General features: G+C 43.3%; 1 protein-coding gene across 5 annotated transcripts in view; it reads right to left on the bottom strand.

Moving 5' to 3' along the window:
- Window positions 1–463: 463 nt before the first annotated feature.
- The window catches only part of CYB5R4 (cytochrome b5 reductase 4), a 218,152-nt gene continuing 201,002 nt past the window's right edge, over window positions 464–17,613 (bottom strand). For 3 of the 5 annotated variants that reach the window (XM_089693117.1, XM_089693119.1, XM_089693121.1), the window contains 3 exons: window positions 12,085–12,174; window positions 2,704–2,868; window positions 464–700 (listed from right to left, as the gene is read on the bottom strand). In XM_089693117.1, the coding sequence (XP_089549243.1) occupies window positions 646–700; window positions 2,704–2,868; window positions 12,085–12,174 (310 nt within the window). In that variant the 3' untranslated portion in view covers window positions 464–645. The remainder of the gene's footprint in view (window positions 701–2,703; window positions 2,869–12,084; window positions 12,175–17,613) is intronic. The other 2 variants (XM_089693118.1, XM_089693120.1) reach the window with 1 other exon arrangement.

Here is a 17,613-nt window from a genome sequence, read left to right as displayed (position 1 = left end):
TGTGAATCACATGCGATATACCGCACCACATATATGTGAACCCAGGCTCACTCTCAAACTCTAGAGGACTAAGGAATCAGCCAAAATTTTGGCAAGCATTGTGTTATGTCTATGAGTAGCCTTAGGCACAGTCACACAACAGTTTTACAATATATGAAGTAACAATATTATTGAACAGAAACCCTTCAAATGATGAAACCCTGATATTATGGGCTGATAAAAAAATAGCATATTTGCTACTGCACTATGTTGATGGCAGAAATTTGGAACTGTGTGCTATAGAGTATATTTGAATTGATATAGAATAGTAAAAATGAATGACAGGTAAAAAAAACAAAAAAAACAAAATCTTCCCTTAAATACTGACCTTTTCGGCAAACAGAGCTCAGTTAAGATGCTCATTTCCCTGACCTACATATCAATAAGCTATAAACATCCATATATCAAATACATTGCCAAGCCATTCAACAAATTACTGTTAATTTATTAAAACAGCAGAACCAATATTTACAGATTTGATCTTATGTTCAACAGATGGGGCAGACATCTATATTCTCTTCATCCAGCCAATATTGATATGCATAGTGATTGAAAGAATTGATGCATAGGTTATGAGTGAGTCACCAGTCACAAATGTATGAATGCTCATTCTCTGAAAACAAAAATATCTTCCTTGGAAAAACCAAGATCTTCTAAAGACCTGCAACAATGTAAACAGGAAAATCTGTGAGTCATCCATGTAAACAGCTGTATCTATGTTACCTGGACATGGACTCTTCGCAATACAAGCGCAAATGAAGAAATGCTTTGGGCCTCATGCACACTGGTTTATTTTAAATAAAGACGAAAAACAGCAATATAAACTTACCTAAGGCTAGGTTCACCTATGCAGTTTGCATTTGATCCGTTTCTGCACTGCTTTTTGTGGTCCGTTTCACGATTTTGCACATGCATTTTTATCGCATTTTGCATTTAAAAGTTTTTTTGTTTTTGTTTGTTGTTGCTAGGCAGATTAAAATGCATCACAAACGCAGCAAAAATGCACTACATGCCATTGAAGTCTATAGAACCAAAAACGTAACAATTTGCATTTAAAAAAGTCCCTGACCCTTTCCAAAAAACGCATTGGGTGAAAACGCGGAGAAATGAACGTGTCTCATAGGAAATCATCTTAAATGGACTGTAGTGCGTTTCTACAAAACGCTGTGAAAACCGCTTCGGCGTGAACCTATGGTAAGCTGTGTTTTTTTAAACCAGTTGAGGTGAGTTTAGCAACATTTGGAGCTTGGGTGTTTATTTCAGTGGCCAGAATGTACGTTGAAGTGCTAAACGCTCCTAGCGTTTAGATGTGTTTTTGCTGTGTTTGGCATTTGACCGCGATTCTTCTGCATTCAGGAGAGGGGCGTTTTACTACCTCTAAACTCTGCAACTCTTAAACTCTGGTAACAACCTACAGTATGTGTACATGGACACATAGGCTTTTATTGAATCGATTTCAGGGGCTTTGGCAAAAAAAACGCCAAAAGCTCCTAAATATGAGTTGAAGAGAGACTAGCAGTGTGCATGAGGCCTAAATGTGATGCTTTGTGTTTGAAAACAAACTACATTTTTGAACAAAGAATACAGTAATCTGAAATTCAGCATATTAGCAAAACTGCAACCTCACTGGTTTATCACATTATCTTAAATGGTCAGTGGCAAAAACTCACACTTGACTTAGGAGAAAGGCTACATTCAAAGGTCTGCGGTGCGTTAACACAAAGCATGTAACATGCATTACTTCTGTTAATGTGAGTTAGAACAGCCAAATTCATTTGAATGGGCTCTCTAGTGCACTAAAATGCACCAAAAAGGTACATGCACTTATCTTTGAAAGTGTGTACATGCACTGTGGTGCACGCATATGTTGGCACACCATTAAGAATTAATGGAACTGCAACACTACAACATGCAGCATGAACATGTGTGTGCATTTCTGCAGCACAAAGGTGTGAATAAAGTCTTAATGTCAAAAGGTTGAAAGAACCACAAATGTTCTTGGGTCTCCTTGGGACACCAGTAGCAAGATCAGTGTTTGCAGGTCCATTTGTGCAGAGGAAGCCTCACTTCCTTCACTGAGAGTACACAGTGGAGGTGATAGATGCAAGAAAAGCAGCAAGCTCTTGTGTTAGTACATAAGAGGGCTAGGGAGTGGAGATGGGCATACAGCAAGCATAATTTATATATAAAGAGAACAAACTGAGATCTTTAGACCTGTAAAGCAATGGAGTAGTGTTGCATTGCGAAGTGCAATAAACAACACCAGCCAATTAGTTCATTGTAGTCATGTCAGTAAAACACAAACTGTTTGGTTACTTCATTTCACAGGTCAACATAAGCACTGTTAAGCTTACACACACGTAGGTGGGTGAGAGGAAACACACAGTCCTGTGCAACATGCAATCTTCAGCAATTGTATCATTAATCTTATATTTGACTGGGTGCCTAATAAGTAAATTATTAGTTATTGTGTGTATATTTTAGTAAAATACTGTTTGGGAATGCACTCTTAAAACACATATATGCACATATTCCTCATAATTACAACGTAAATTGTATTTTTACCATTATGAAATACACAAATATTTTTATACATCACAGGTATCTAATCATTTATCCATGCAGTAAAATTGTCTAATTGCACAGAACTAGCCCTGAGCCTACCTTTCTGCTTGCTCAACAAATCCATTTGGACCACAAATGCAAATGAGAATTGTGGAATCTTCTTTACTTCTTTGAATGGACCCTGACAGTAGTAAAGTTGATATTTGCCCTTTGCATCCAGTCCATGAATCACTTGGTTCTGAGAGCACAAACTGTGTTTCAAACCTGTGGAAAAAAAACTAAGTGATTAAAACAGGCTTCATCGTGCACACACAGAAAATTACTTAACACATTCTATTCCTAAAACCATGACTATGTGGGTTATAGGCCACCTGTAGGTAAATGGACACTGGTGGATCAATCAGAGAGGAGGTCCTCCCCTATATAACCCCTCCTATACAGGAAGTACTTCAGTTTTAGTAGCAAGCAATGAAAATTATAGGAGGGGTGGGACCTCTTTGTCTCATGATTTACTCCAAGAAATGGATTTTACAGGTATGTAGAAAAAAATGTTCTTTATCGTACATCATGGGACACAGAGCAGGCTAGTCATGACTATGTGGGATATCCCAAAGCAATACAAAATTTGAGGGGAGGGTGACATCATGATAGCCACTGTCAATAATCCCTTAGGTCCTACTCAGCAGTCCGTAAAACACTGAGGCCAAAGGCAAAATCCTCTGCGGCTCCGATATCCAACTGGTAGAATCTTGTGAATGTGTGAACCAAAGACCATGTAGTGGCCTTGCAAACCTGAGCCACTGACGCCTGATGGCGGATTGCCCAAGATGCCCCCACTCTCCTGGTGGAGTGTGCCTCCACCCAAAAGGGTGGGACTTTACCTTTTAAATCATAGGCTTGAATGACCAATTAGTGGATCCAATGAGAAATAGCCGCCTTGGATGCTGCCTACCCCTTCCTAGGCCTCTCTGGCAGCACAAATAGAGCATCTGACCTCCTGACCTGTGCTGTCGCCTTCAAGAAGACCCATACAGCACGAACCACATCCAAGGTATGCAAAGATCTTTCTCTTGCTGATTGAGGCCTTGGAAAAAATGAAGGCAGAACTATTTCCTGATTGGGATGAAAGCTAGAACCACCTTTGGTAAAAAGCAAGGATGAGGTTGCAACACCACTTTATCCTGATGCAAAATCAGGAATGGTTCTCTGCAAGATAGAGCTGCCATCTCTGACACCCTTCTCGCAGAAGTGATTTCCACTAGAAACAACACCTTACAAGTCAACAAGACCAGTGGAATCTCTCCAATAGGTTCAAATGATGGCTTTTGAAAAACCTCCAAAACCAAGTTCAGGTCCCAAGGACACAAAGGCAACCTGACAGGAGGAGCCATACACATCACTCCTTGTAAAAACATGAGGACCAAAGAGTGAGACGCAATGGGCCTCTTGGAAAAAAAAAAATAGCTAATGCTGAAACCTGGCCCTTAATGGTACCAACAGCCAAATTCTTCTGCAACCCTGTTTGAAAAAATGACAGAATCCTGCCAATCAAATACTTTCATGGGTGCCGTTTGTGAACCTCACACCAGGCAATGTAAGCCTTCCAGGTTCTGCAATAAATGTTCCTAGAAACTTCCTTTCTAGCACCCAACATGATGGAGATGACAGAATCTGACACTCCCCTATCCTTCAGGATCTGAGTTTCAATAGCCATGCCGTCAAATTTAGCAACCATAAAGCGGGGTGCAATATAGGACCTTGAGACAACAGGTCTGGCCGATACAGCAGGGCCCATGGCCCGTCTACTGTCATCTTCACTATGTCAGCTTACCAGGCCTTCCTGGGCCAGGCCAGCGCAATCAGTATCACCGGAATAGACTCCTCCCAAATTCTGCGTAAGAGACGCAGCAGCAGCTGGTTTGGAGGAAAGGCATAAATCAGTGAGAACTGGTTCACTAAGGCATCTACCCCTGCTGCGCGGGGGTCCTTACCATGGACACAAAAAGACAGACCTTGTTGTTGAACCTAGATGCCAACAGATCTACATCCAGGCAACACCATCGCTGGCAGATTTCCTTGAAAACATCAGGATGCAAAGTCCATTCCCCTGGAATCAACTGTAAAGCGAGTGAGATAATCTGCCTGCCAATTTTCCACACCTGGAATGAACACTGCTGACAGACTTGGAACATATCTCTCTGCCCAGGTCAGAATGTAGTTCACCTCCTAAACGGCTCGATTCTTGGTACCACCCTGGTGGTTGATGTATGCCACTGCTGTGGCATAGCATAACTGAATCCTTACAGGCAAACCCTGAAGCCTGGATGTCCAATACCTCAGAGCCAGCCCCACTGCTTGAAGTTCCAGGACATTGATGGGAAGAACCCTTTCCTGTGGAAGCCATATTCCCAAAACTGTGGCCTCCTCCAGAACGGCCCCCCAACCTGAAAGGCTGGCATCGGTGGTTACCAACTTCCACATCAATGGCCGAATAGATCTTCCCTTCTCCAAATTGTAAGTTATCAACAACCAATTCAGGCTCTGCAGTACCTCTGGAGAAATACAGTAATCTTTTATTAAAGTTAACTTTTTAGCATTGCTGCACTATGGGAGTGTATTTTATCTTTCATGAACACTGAAAATATATGAAGAATTGGAGAGGAGATTGACCACTGATTATATATTGTAAACTTTGGAAGGCAATTTTCAAGACATACAGGGTAAGGTGCATGCCTGAAGGGGAAAGGGACCGAGCACAGTGTATTTGATTGTTACACAGGTGGAGGATGCAGTATGGTCACAGGTGTAATCTTTGGATGTTTTGCAGGGATTAAGGAGTGAAATGCACATTTTCACCCTAAGAGGGTAAACGTATTTAGGGGATTAGTGGTGGACGCTATTTGTTTTACATTACATGGTGCAAGGTTAATGTTCCACATCTGTGGCTTTTTAAATTGCAATTAGTGTCAGTGTATAAATAGTCAATGAGTTTGTTAGCTCTTATGCGGAAGCACTGACTAGGCTAGATACTGAGCCATGGGGATCAGAAAAGAACTGCCAAAAGTCCTGCGTAACAAGGTAATGGAACTTTATAAAGATGGAAAAGGACATATAAGGACATATAAAGATGTCCAAAGCCTTGAATATGCCAATCAGTACTGTTAAATCACCTATTAGGAAGTGGAAAGTTCAGGGATCTCTTGATACCAAGCTAAGATCAGGTAGACCAAGAAAGATTGCAGCCATAACTGAGAGAAGAATTGTCTGGGATTCAAAGAAAAACCCACAGACAACCTCAAAAGAAAAACAGGTTGCTCTGGTAAAAGATGGTGTGGTTGTTTTTAAGGAGTACAATACGGTGATACTTGAACAAAAATGAGCTGTTTGGTCGAGGTGCCAGAAAGAAACTTTTACTGCACCAATGCCACAAAAAAAACCCAGTTACAATATGCCTGACAACACCTTGACATGCCTAACCAGGCCTTTTTGTGTCACTGATGCAGTAAAGGCTTCTTTCTGGCACCTCGACCATGCAGGTCATTTTTGTTGTGTCATCATATTGTGCTCCTTCCAAACAACCACACTGTCTTTTTCCAGAGCAGCCTGTATTTTTCCTGTGATTACCTATGGGTTTCCCTTTGTATCCCGAACAATTTTTCTGACAGTTGTGGCTGCTATTTTTCTTGGTTTACCTGACATTGGCTTGGTATCAAGAGATCCCTGAACTTTCCACTTCTTAACCACTTCCTGTCCGGACACTTTTACCCCCTTCCTGTCCAGGCCAATTTTCAGCTTTCGGCGCTCTCACATTGTGAATGACAATTACTCAGGCATACAACACTGTATCTAAATGAAATTATTATCATTTTTTTCAAACAAATAGAGCTTTAATTTGGTGGTATTTAATCATCACTGGGGTTTTTATTTTTTGCTAGAAAAAAGAAAAAAGACTGAAAATTTTGAAAAAAAACATGTTTTTCTTAGTATTTGATACTAAATTTTGCAAATAAATATACTTTCTTCATAAATTTAGGCCAAAATCCATTGTGCTACATTTTGTTGGTAGACATAACCCAAATCAGTGTGTATTATTTAGTCTTTGTGAAAGTTAGAGTCCACAGACCACGGTATATATATTTGATATATTTGAAAATGTATCAGTCCTGATGCACGGACTACCTATATAATTTCTTGGGGCCCTAAAATGCCAGGACAGTACAAATACCCCCCAAACGACCCCTTTTTGGAAAGTAGACAGTCTGAGGTATTTAATGAGAGGCATGGGGAGTTTTTTGAAGTTGTCATTTTTTGCCAATTTTTTAAGGAAATGATGAAAGTAAAAAAAATTCTTTTTTTTTCCCCACAAAGTTGTCATTTAACAAGTTCTTTCTCTCACACGGCATAGGCATACTTGCAATTACACCCCAAAACACATTCTGCTACTCATCCTGAGTATGGCGATACCACATGTGTAAAACTTTTTCACAGCCTAACCACATAGAAGGGCCCCACATCCAATAAGCACCCTTAGGTGTTCTAGGGGCAAAAATTACACATCTAATTTCTTGACTGTCTATCACAGTTTTGGAGGTCCTGGAGCACCAGGACAATTGAATTACCCACAAAATGACCCCATTTTCGAAAGAAAACACCTCAAGGTATGTTTTAAGAGGCATGGGGAGTCCTCTGAAGACTTCATTTTTTGCCACATGTTTTTGGAAAATGTGAAAAGAAAATGAAAATGTATTTTTTTTTACACAAAGTTGTCAATCTATGAGATATTTCTATTACACAGCATAGGCATACTTAAAATGATACCTCAAAACGCATTCTTTAACTCCTGCTGAATATGGCGATACCAAATGTGTGAGACTTTTTTACAGTCTGGCCACATAGAGGGGTTCCACATCCAATATGCACCTGTTAGCGTTCTAAGGGCAAAAATTACACATCTAATTTCTTGACTACCTATTGCCGTTTTGGAGGTCCTGGAGCATCAGGGCAATGGAATTATCCACAAAATGACCCCATTTTGGAAAGCAAACACCCCAAGGTATGTTGTAAGAGGCATGCAGAGTCTTCTGAAGACTTCATTTTTTGCCACAAGTTTTTGGAAAATGCGAAAAGAAAATGAAAATGTATTTTTTTCTACACAAAGTTGTCAATCTATGAGATATTTCTAATACACTGCATAAGCATACTTAAAATTACACCCCAAAACACATTCTCTAACTCTTCCTGAATATGGTGATACCAAATGTGTGAGACTTTTTCACAGTCTGGCCACATAGAGGGGTTCCACATCCAATAAGCACCTGTTAGCGTTCTAAGGGCAAAGATCGCACATCTAATTTCTTAACTACCTATTGCTGTTTTGGAGGTCCTGGAGCATCAGGACAATGGAATTATCCACAAAAAGACCCCATTTTGGAAAGCAAACACCCCAAGGTATGTTTTAAGTTCTCCGTCACTCTCATCTGTCATACTCAAAATTTGAAATGCCTCCTCGCTTGTATATGATCTTTTGGCCATATTTTTGACACTGATCAGGACCCACTGGTATGGCAGTGATCAGGATGGTGTTGCAGTGAGGGACAGATATCTGGCTGCAGTTGGTTCACACTAGTCACTGTTGGGCAAAAATCAGAGATACAGTGAGGTGGCTGGCAATGTTTTGTGAGTGTGTGTAAACTCTGTGCAAAGGCTGAAAATTACTCACAGTTAGCTGTACTGGATCTCTCTCCTCACAGACGATGGCAGTGAACAGGATCCACTGGTGTGGCAGAGATCAGGGACACTTTATGAACAGGCACACTGTAAGGTGATCAAGGACACTGATTGGGCCACTGTATGGTGATCAGGGACACTGCTGGGCCACTGCGGTGATCAGGGACACTGCTGGGCCACTTGTGTGGCGATCAGGGACACTGTGGCAATCAGGGACACTGTGGCAATCAGGGACACTGCTGGACCACTTGTGCGGCAACCATGGACACTGCTGGGCCACTGCGATGACCAGGACACTGCTGGGCCACTTGTGTGGCAATCAGAAACACTGCTGGGCAACTGCGGGGATCAGGGACACTGCGGTGATCAGGGGCACTGCTGGACCACTTGTCCGGCGATCAGGGACACTGCTGGCCACTTGTGTGGTGATCAGGGACACTGCTGGGCCACTTGTGTGGTGATCTGGGCCACTGCGGCAATCAGGGACACTGCGGTGATCAGGGACACTGCTGGACCACTTGTGCAGCAATCGGGGACACTGCGGTGATCAGGGACACTGCTGGGACACTGCGGCAATCAGGGACACTGCTGGACCACTTCTGCGGCGATCAGGGACACTGCTGGGCCACTTGTGTGGCAATCAGAAACACTGCTGGACTACTGCGGTGATCAGGGACACTTCAGTGATCAGGGGCACTGCTGGACCACTGATCCGGCGATCAGGGACACTGCTGGGCCACTTGTGTGATCAGGAACACTGCTGGGCCAATGTGGGGATCAGGGACACTGCTGGGCCAATTGTGTGGTGATCAGGAACACTGCTGGGCCAATGCGGTGATCAGGGACACTGCTGGGCCACTTGTGTGATGATCAGGAACACTGCTGGGCCAATGCTGTGATCAGGGACACTGCTGGGCCACTTGTGTGGTGGTCAGGGACACTGCTGGGCCACTTGTGTGGCAATCAGAAACACTGCTGGACTACTGCGGTGATCAGGGACACTTCAGTGATCAGGGGCACTGCTGGACCACTTATCCGGCGATCAGGGACACTGCTGGGCCACTTGTGTGGTGATCAGGAACACTGCTGGGCCAATGTGGGGATCAGGGACACTGCTGGGCCAATTGTGTGGTGATCAGGAACACTGCTGGGCCAATGCGGTGATCAGGGACACTGCTGGGCCACTTGTGTGGTGGTCAGGGACACTGCTGGGCCACTGCGGCAATCAGGGCCACTGCGGCGATCAGGGACACTGCTGGACCACTTGTGCGGCAATCAGGGACACTGCGGTGATCAGGGACACTGCTGGGCCACTGTGGTGATCAGGGACACTGCTGGACCACTGTGGTGATCAGGGACACTGCTGGACCACTTGTGCGGCAATCGGGGACAATGCTGGGTTACTTGTGCGGCGATCAGGGACACTGCTGGGCCACTTGTGTGGCGATCAGGGACACTGCTGGGCCACTGCGGCAATCAGGGACACTGCGGCAATCAGGGACACTGCTGGACCACTTGTGCGGCAATCAGGGACACTGTGGCGATCAGGAACACTGCTGGACCACTTGTGCGGCAATCAGGGACACTGCGGTGATCAGGGACACTGCTGGGCCACTGCAGCGATCAGGGCCACTTCTGGGCCACTTGTGTGGCAATCAGGGACACTGCTTGGCCACTGCGGCGATACTGCTGGGCCACTTGTGTGACGATCAGGGACACTGCTTGGCCACTGCGGCGATCAGGGATACTGTGACGATCAGGGACACTGTGGCGATCAGAAACACTGCTGGGCCACTATGTGGTGATCAGGGACACTGACAATCAGGGACACTGCTGGGCCACTTGTTGGGCGATCAGGGCCACTTGTGGGCAATCAGGACCACTTGGGGGCGATCAGGGACACTTGTGGGGGTAATCAGGGACACTTGTGGGGGTAATCAGGGACACTTGTGGGGGCAATCAGGGACACTTGTGGGGGCAATCAGGGACACTTGTGGGGGCAATCAGGGACACTTGTGGGGGCAATCAGGGACACTTGTGGGGGCAATCAGGGACACTTGTTGGGGCAATCAGGGCCACTTATTGGGGCGATCAGGGACACGTGGGGCAATCAGGGTCACTTTAGGGGCGATCAGGGACACTTTAGGGGCGATCAGGTGTCACTGAGGTGGAGGGCAGTTAGCTACAACCCTCTTCTTCGTTGTTTCTCCTCTCACAGACAACTCCGTGAGAGGAGAAGGAGGGGAAGCCGCACCATGCGGCTTTTGTTTACACTTAAGTTGTGTCCTTATTGGACACAGCTGATCACATGGTATGGGACCGATTTCATTGGTCCCATACCATGTCACGTAATCCACCGTGTCCGTCGGACTCGGCGATCATCGGGCTCGCGGGTGCGCGCTCTAGGAGCCGCGCACGAGCCTCAGATACAAGGTGCCGTTTAGAGACGGCAACCCGCTCCTGTAGGTGTCCCGTCCTGCCGTTTATAAACAGCGGCCGGACGGGAAGTGGTTAATAGGTGATTTAACAGTACTGACTGGCATATTCAAGGCTTTGGACATCTTTTTATGTCCTTTTCCATCTTTATAAAGCTCCATTAACTTGTTACGCAGGACTTTTGAGAGTTCTTTTCTGATCCCCATGGCTCAGTAACTAGCCTAGTCAGTGCCTCCATGTAAGAGCTAACAAACTCATTGACTATTTATATACACTGACACTAAATGCAATTTAAAAAGCCACAGATGTGGGACATTAACCTCTAATTGGCATTTTAACCCGTGTGTGTCACCTTGTGTGTCTGTACCAAGGCCAAACATTTCAGGTTATGTAAACTTTTGATTATGGCCATTTGGGTGATTTCTGTTATGATTAAAAAAGGAGCCAAAGAACTATTTGATAATAAATGGCTTCATATGACCATCATCCTTCAATAAAAGAGCATTTGTTGGCATGATCAGTCATATTTTCAATATCAATGCCAAAATTTCACAATTTCTGCCAGGGTATGTAAACTTTTGAGCACAACTGTAACAAACGTATTTGGGGATTTGGTTATATACATTTACCTGTTACTCTATATTATATATTAAGTATAGCTTCTCAGAATCCTTTTAACAGGGGGCATGTAACCCAGATATGAATCATTTTGCCCACTGAAATATGGCACCTCCAACATATTTTAGAAAGGGTTGTATTGATATGATGAAGGGTATCAGGGCATCTATACCAGCGTGTGAGAATTTAGAATTTTATTTCTGAGCTGTACTAGAAACAGAATGTTAATGAGGGAAAAACTACTTTCCCCCAATCCTCATTACTGAATTTTAATTCTCTTTCCCCAGTAGCTGTATAAACTGGGAGATTGGGGTAAGTGAAAGTAGACAATACTGAATACATTTGGGAAACCATATGTGGTAGAGGGGGTTCACACAACAATGGGGGGGGGGGTAGGCTAAGATATCTTGTATCTGTCCAGCAGATGCGGGATGAAACAGGTGAGTTGCTGACTGTAGTCAAGGTAAATTAGAAATGGTATTGACATTAACAGGGCCAGACTGTCAAATAACGGTGCCATTGGGCCAACATATGAAGAAATACTAGAGGTAGCAATCTACCTGTCCCACAAAATTTAAGTTTGGTCTGTGAGTGGCAATACGGCACCCGTGTACTTATCCATGTAATATCCATGGGAGAGCCTGAACCTACAGCTGATTTTTAACCTCTGGTCTGGAAACAAGAAAAGAAATTGCTTACCTTCTATCAGTTGAAGACAACTTCTCCAACTGTTCTCTCCATAGAATATCAGCTTCTGTTTTATTGAAGAATATCAGTTTTACTTTTCTGCTGGTATAAAATCACAAAGTTAAAAGAGTTGCATTAAAAACGCAAGCAGTGTTGGTTATGCCCTTTAGTTTGATTAAAATTAAAATAGTGACTTTTTGCTTGACCAATACAGTAAAAGTAATGAAGTCAAAGCCCTGAGAAATGTGAAAGATGAATGTCTCAGCATTATATTTAAGCAAAAAGGATCACCATCAAATGGGTTATAAAGTGTATTTATTCAAAATAATGCAACCTTTGCAAGAATGTCCTCTGATGGAAACCTGTGGTGACAGAAATACTTGGACTGCCACCAGAAAATGCTAACTTGCACTGGCAGTGAGCAGATAACTTAATGTGACACTTCTTCACTCTCCAATCATAAAACTGCTGTAGTGCTGAGATCCCAGACCTGGATAGTTTGCCTTCTAGGAATGCATGCAACCAAAACTGGTTGCAAAAAAAAACCAAACAAACAATCTGACAGGTACTATTTTTTTTAAGGGAAACTAAACCCTCCTAATTCTTTTCAGTCAAGGAGGCTGCCATCTTGGCCTCTGTTTGATCTAAAACTTCTATGGTGCTGCACATGTGACCAGTTATGACTTCAGCTATTGAATGGTATGACAGTTTGGTTAAGAGCACAAGCAAATGTGGTAGTTAGCATTCCCAACATGCAGAGAATGTAACTGCTTTCTGAAACTGTTAAGGTTTAGTTCTGCTTTACCCGTACATTTAGATACTTGCTTTTAAATTAGTGTTAAAATGAGACTAAACAATACCCTTATTCTCCAGATATAATCCATGCAAAACCACAACATAATGGCCCTAAAATCTATTTTTCATGAAAATGTCCTTGTAATGTTCTTGGTCATTTTCCCCCTTTCATTGGTTTAGAATAAGCAGTGCACGTTAGCTGCAGTCATGTACACTGCTTTATGCACATTACAAATCCCATAGTTCTGTCTATCTAAGAGCATGAAAGAGAGGGTGGCTACGTCCCTAAATACAATAGAACCATGGATGGACAATACCACCTTCTAATAGGAGGTAAGATCACAAAAAAAGGTATCTGGAGATTTAGAGGAGGCTGGGAACAATAGAAAGAAATTTTCTTAAGAATACATACTTATACCAATTTAAATGATTAATAAAAAAAATAGCTCAGAGTACTGGTTGATGACAATAGACTGAATATCTCAATGGTTTATTTTGAGAGGTGAGCACTCTTGATTAATGATCCTACCTCTAACCCACCCCACCCCAAAGTCTGTTGCAGCAAGTGAAGTATCAGTATTACTTAGTACAATCATACTCAAGACCAGATTTATACTTTTTTCCTGCTTAGGCCAACAATCCAACCAGCTAGACATCAAAGGGTTAATGGCATGGCACGGTACATGTATCCTTAGAGAAGTGCCAAAGGAGCCAGCATAGTGTTACACCACCACACAGGTTTACTCCAATAAGGAGTGATGGCTACAGAGTAGCACAAACACAGAGCTGCCACACTATCCAAGCATAACGGACGTGAGAATACCTTACTTGCAAGACACTAATACCAAGCTCATCTGTGTATGTGTGTATATATATATATATATATATATATATATATATATATACACACACACATACACATACATATACACACCGGTATATACAGTGGGGCAAAAGTATTTAGTCAGCCACCAATTGTGCAAGTTCTCCCACTTAAAAAGATGAGAGAGGCCTGTAATTGGCATCATAGGTAGACCTCAACTATGAGAGACAAAATGAGAAAAAAAATCCAGACAATCACATTGGCTGATTTGGAAAGAATTTATTTGCAAATTATGGTGGAAAATAAGTATTTGGTCAATATGAAAAGTTCACATCAATACTTTGTTATATATCCTTTGTTGGCAATGACAGAGGTCAAACGTTTCCTGTAAGTCTTCACAAGGTTGGCACACACTGTTGCTGGTATGTTGGCCCATTCCTCCATGCAGATCTCCTCTAGAGCAGTGATGTTTTGGGGCTGTCGCTGGGCAACACGGACTTTCAACTCCCTCCAAAGGTTTTCTATGGGGTTGAGATCTGGAGACTGGCTAGGCCACTCCAGGACCTTGAAATGCTTCTTACGAAGCCACTCCTTCGTTGCCCGGGTGGTATGTTTGGGATCATTGTCATGTTGGAAGACCCAGCCACGTTTCATCTTCAATGCCCTTGCTGATGGAAGGAGGTTTGCACTCAAAATCTCACAATACATGGCCCCATTCATTCTGCCCTGTACATGGATCAGTCGTCCTGGTCCCTTTGCGGAGAAACAGCCCCAAAGCATGTTGTTGCCACCCCCATGCTTCACAGTAGGTATGGTGTTCTTTGGATGCAACTCAGCATTCTCTCTCCTCCAAACACGACGAGTTGTGTTTCTACCAAACAGTTCTATTTTGGTTTCATCTGACCATATGACATTCTCCCAATCCTCTTCTGGATCATCCAAATGCTCTCTAGCAAACTTCAGACGGGCCCTAACATGTACTGGCTTAAGCAGGGGGACACGTCTGGCACTGCAGGATCTGAGTCCCTGGCGGTGTAGTGTGTTACTGATGGTAGCCTTTGTTACGTTGGTCCCAGCTCTCTGCAGGTCATTCACTAGGTCCTCCCGTGTGGTCCTGGGATTTTTGCTCACCGTGCTTGTGATCATTTTGACCCCACGGGGTGAGATCTTGCGTGGAGCCCCAGATCGAGGGAGATTATCAGTGGTCTTGTATGTCTTCCATTTTCTAATTATTGCTCCCACAGTTGATTTGTTCACACCAAGCTGCTTGCCTATTGCAGATTCAGTCTTCCCAGCCTGGTGCAGCTCTACAATTTTGTTTCTGATGTCCTTCGACAGCTCTTTGGTCTTCACCATAGTGGAGCTTGGAGTGTGACTGTTTGAGGTTGTTGACAGGTGTCCTTTATACTGATAACAAGTTCAAACAGGTGCCATTGATACAGGTAATGAGTGCAGGACAGAGGACCCTCTTAAAGAAGAAGGTACAGGTCTGTGAGAGCCAGAAATCTTGCTTGTTTGTAGGTGACCAAATACTTATTTTCCACCATAATTTGCAAATAAATTCTTTCCAAATCAGCCAATGTGATCGTCTGGATTTTTTTTCTCATTTTGTCTCTCACAGTTGAGGTCTACCTATGATGCCAATTACAGGCCTCTCTCATCTTTTTAAGTGGGAGAACTTGCACAATTGGTGGCTGACTAAATACTTTTTTGCCCCACTGTACATATATACATACACACATTTGCTATTGTCTGTGTATTCCAACTGTCAGTGTGATGCTTCCAAACTTTTATCAAGGGCTGATGAATGGGTGTCCAGTGTCCCCACTGCACCTCCCAGTGCACTTTGTTTTGTTCTACTTTTGCTCGCAGCTATGTACATGGAGCTTGCAAGGAAAATAAGTCTGTTTTAGTACCAGTCTGGAAATTTGAATGTGAAACAATAGCTGTTTTTGCTGTTTGAAGATAAAAGAACTCAAATCTGTGTCCTTTAATGAGAGCGATTTTATTATTAAAACTTGCTTTTATTTGAGAATGCAAAAGTTATCCAAGGTCAGGTTTGATTTACAACAGCTATCATTAGAAATTTTAATTGTTTTCAAGTTAGTTCAGTGCTTGGTTAATGTCATGCAGTGTGAGAATTATGATGTTTAATAACCTGACATGTAATTGACATTAAGGTGATGGTAATAGTTCTTGATTGTGATAATTAAGCAGTGTCTTTGTTGTTCTGGAGATAAACAAATTAAATGAGTTAAAAAGTATTTCCTAAACAAATTAATTTATTTCTTGTTCAAACTTTTTATTGAGATTTCAAGTAATATGACATACGTAAAACGTTCAAAGTACGTTCACAATAGATAAAAAATAATAGCATGAGGCCTCATGGCCAACTGGAAAGGACCAACATATTCAAACAGTATGGAAGCTGCAATGAGCGGAAACGAATCATGTAATGTAGGAGGAGTGATGCATTATTATATGGAAACTGGTGAGTGACAATTTTAGGACTTGCATGCGGGTTCCTGGAAAGGCAAAAGGAGAGAAGTGGAAAAGTGTGAATGTTAAGTATAAGAGAAGAAAAGCAAGAAGAGGAGGAAGGAGGGAGGCAGAAAGGACATGTGACTTCCGAAGTAATGAGGGGGGCTCGGGACCAGACCAAGGCTCAGGACTTCCAATTGCAGAAGTAGGGGGGTATTAGGGAAGGAGCAATGATTCCTCAAGGTTTGGAGGAAGGAAGTGTTCCACCCAGGGGGCCCAAACTGACAAATAATTGGGGACAGTATCTGTAATGGTCGCTTCCACTTAAGCATGTATCATTGCCTGTGTCACTTTGTTCCGGACTGCCAGGGAGCCCAGGCAAGGGGACTTCCAGGATTTAGCCATGATTTGCTTGGGAAATGTAGTGACTTGCAAAAGAAGTTTGAATTGGGATTTGTATACTGAGGGGGGGTTGAAGATTTAGCAAGGCAATGGCCGGGGTAGGCGATATTGGTTGTGCAAAAAGAGTGGACAGCATGTGGAAGATTTCAACCCAAAAACTTGAGCGGCTGGACAGGTCCACCAAATATGGAGATATGTTCCCGCCATTGCACAGCCCCTAAAACATTCTGGAGAGTAACTCAGGGTATAATTAGCAATCCATGTCGGGAGTAGGTACCATCAGGCCAGGACCTTGTAGTTAGTCTCAACTGCCACCACGTTCTGTGAGGAGGATTTGGTTGCCGACCACATGCAATCCCAATCATCAGGGTTTAACTGGGATTTAAGATCCTTCTCCCACTTAGCGACATAGGAAGGGCCAGGGGAAGACTCTGGAGTTAGTAATAGAGTGTAGAGAGCGGAGATAAGGCCCTGCCTATGTGGGTCATTATTATGTTCGAAAAAGGTCATGGAGTGGACGGAACGTGATTTTGCGGATAAAGGACCATAGAAGTGCTTCAGTTGAAGGTATCTAAAAGATTTCCAACGCTGGTACAGAATGCGATTCACGCAGGGAGGGGAAGGACTTGATACCAGTGCTAGTCAGGAAGTGGTGGGCTCGGATTAGGTTTTCTGAGGACCAGCATGCGAAAGAACGCGGAGAAGACCAGGCTGGAGGGAAGGCCAGATTCCGAAGGTGCGAGAGAAGAGGATTGGATGGGATAATGGGATTTGATCCTATCCCAAAGGGAAATATAATGGGATGTAACTGGATTCTGGAGTGTCCGACGGTCGGAGGGCCGGAGCCATAGTAGATTGACTACTGAGAGAGGATCACAGTAAACTGATTCGAGAACAACCCATTGAGGGATCTCGTGTGTCACATGGCATTTCGGGAGTTGTGCAAGATGTGCAGCTTGGTAGTATTTAGCAAAGTCTGGGAGGCCTAGACCACCCATTAATTTGGTCTTGTAGATGGTGGAACGAGGTACACGAGGGCA

This window comes from Staurois parvus, unplaced genomic scaffold (assembly GCF_062004578.1).
Source record: "Staurois parvus isolate SC_StPar_1 unplaced genomic scaffold, SC_StPar_1.0 ptg000613l, whole genome shotgun sequence".
Classification (NCBI taxonomy): domain Eukaryota; kingdom Metazoa; phylum Chordata; class Amphibia; order Anura; family Ranidae; genus Staurois; species Staurois parvus.
This window is presented reverse-complemented; position numbering and strand designations above follow the sequence as displayed.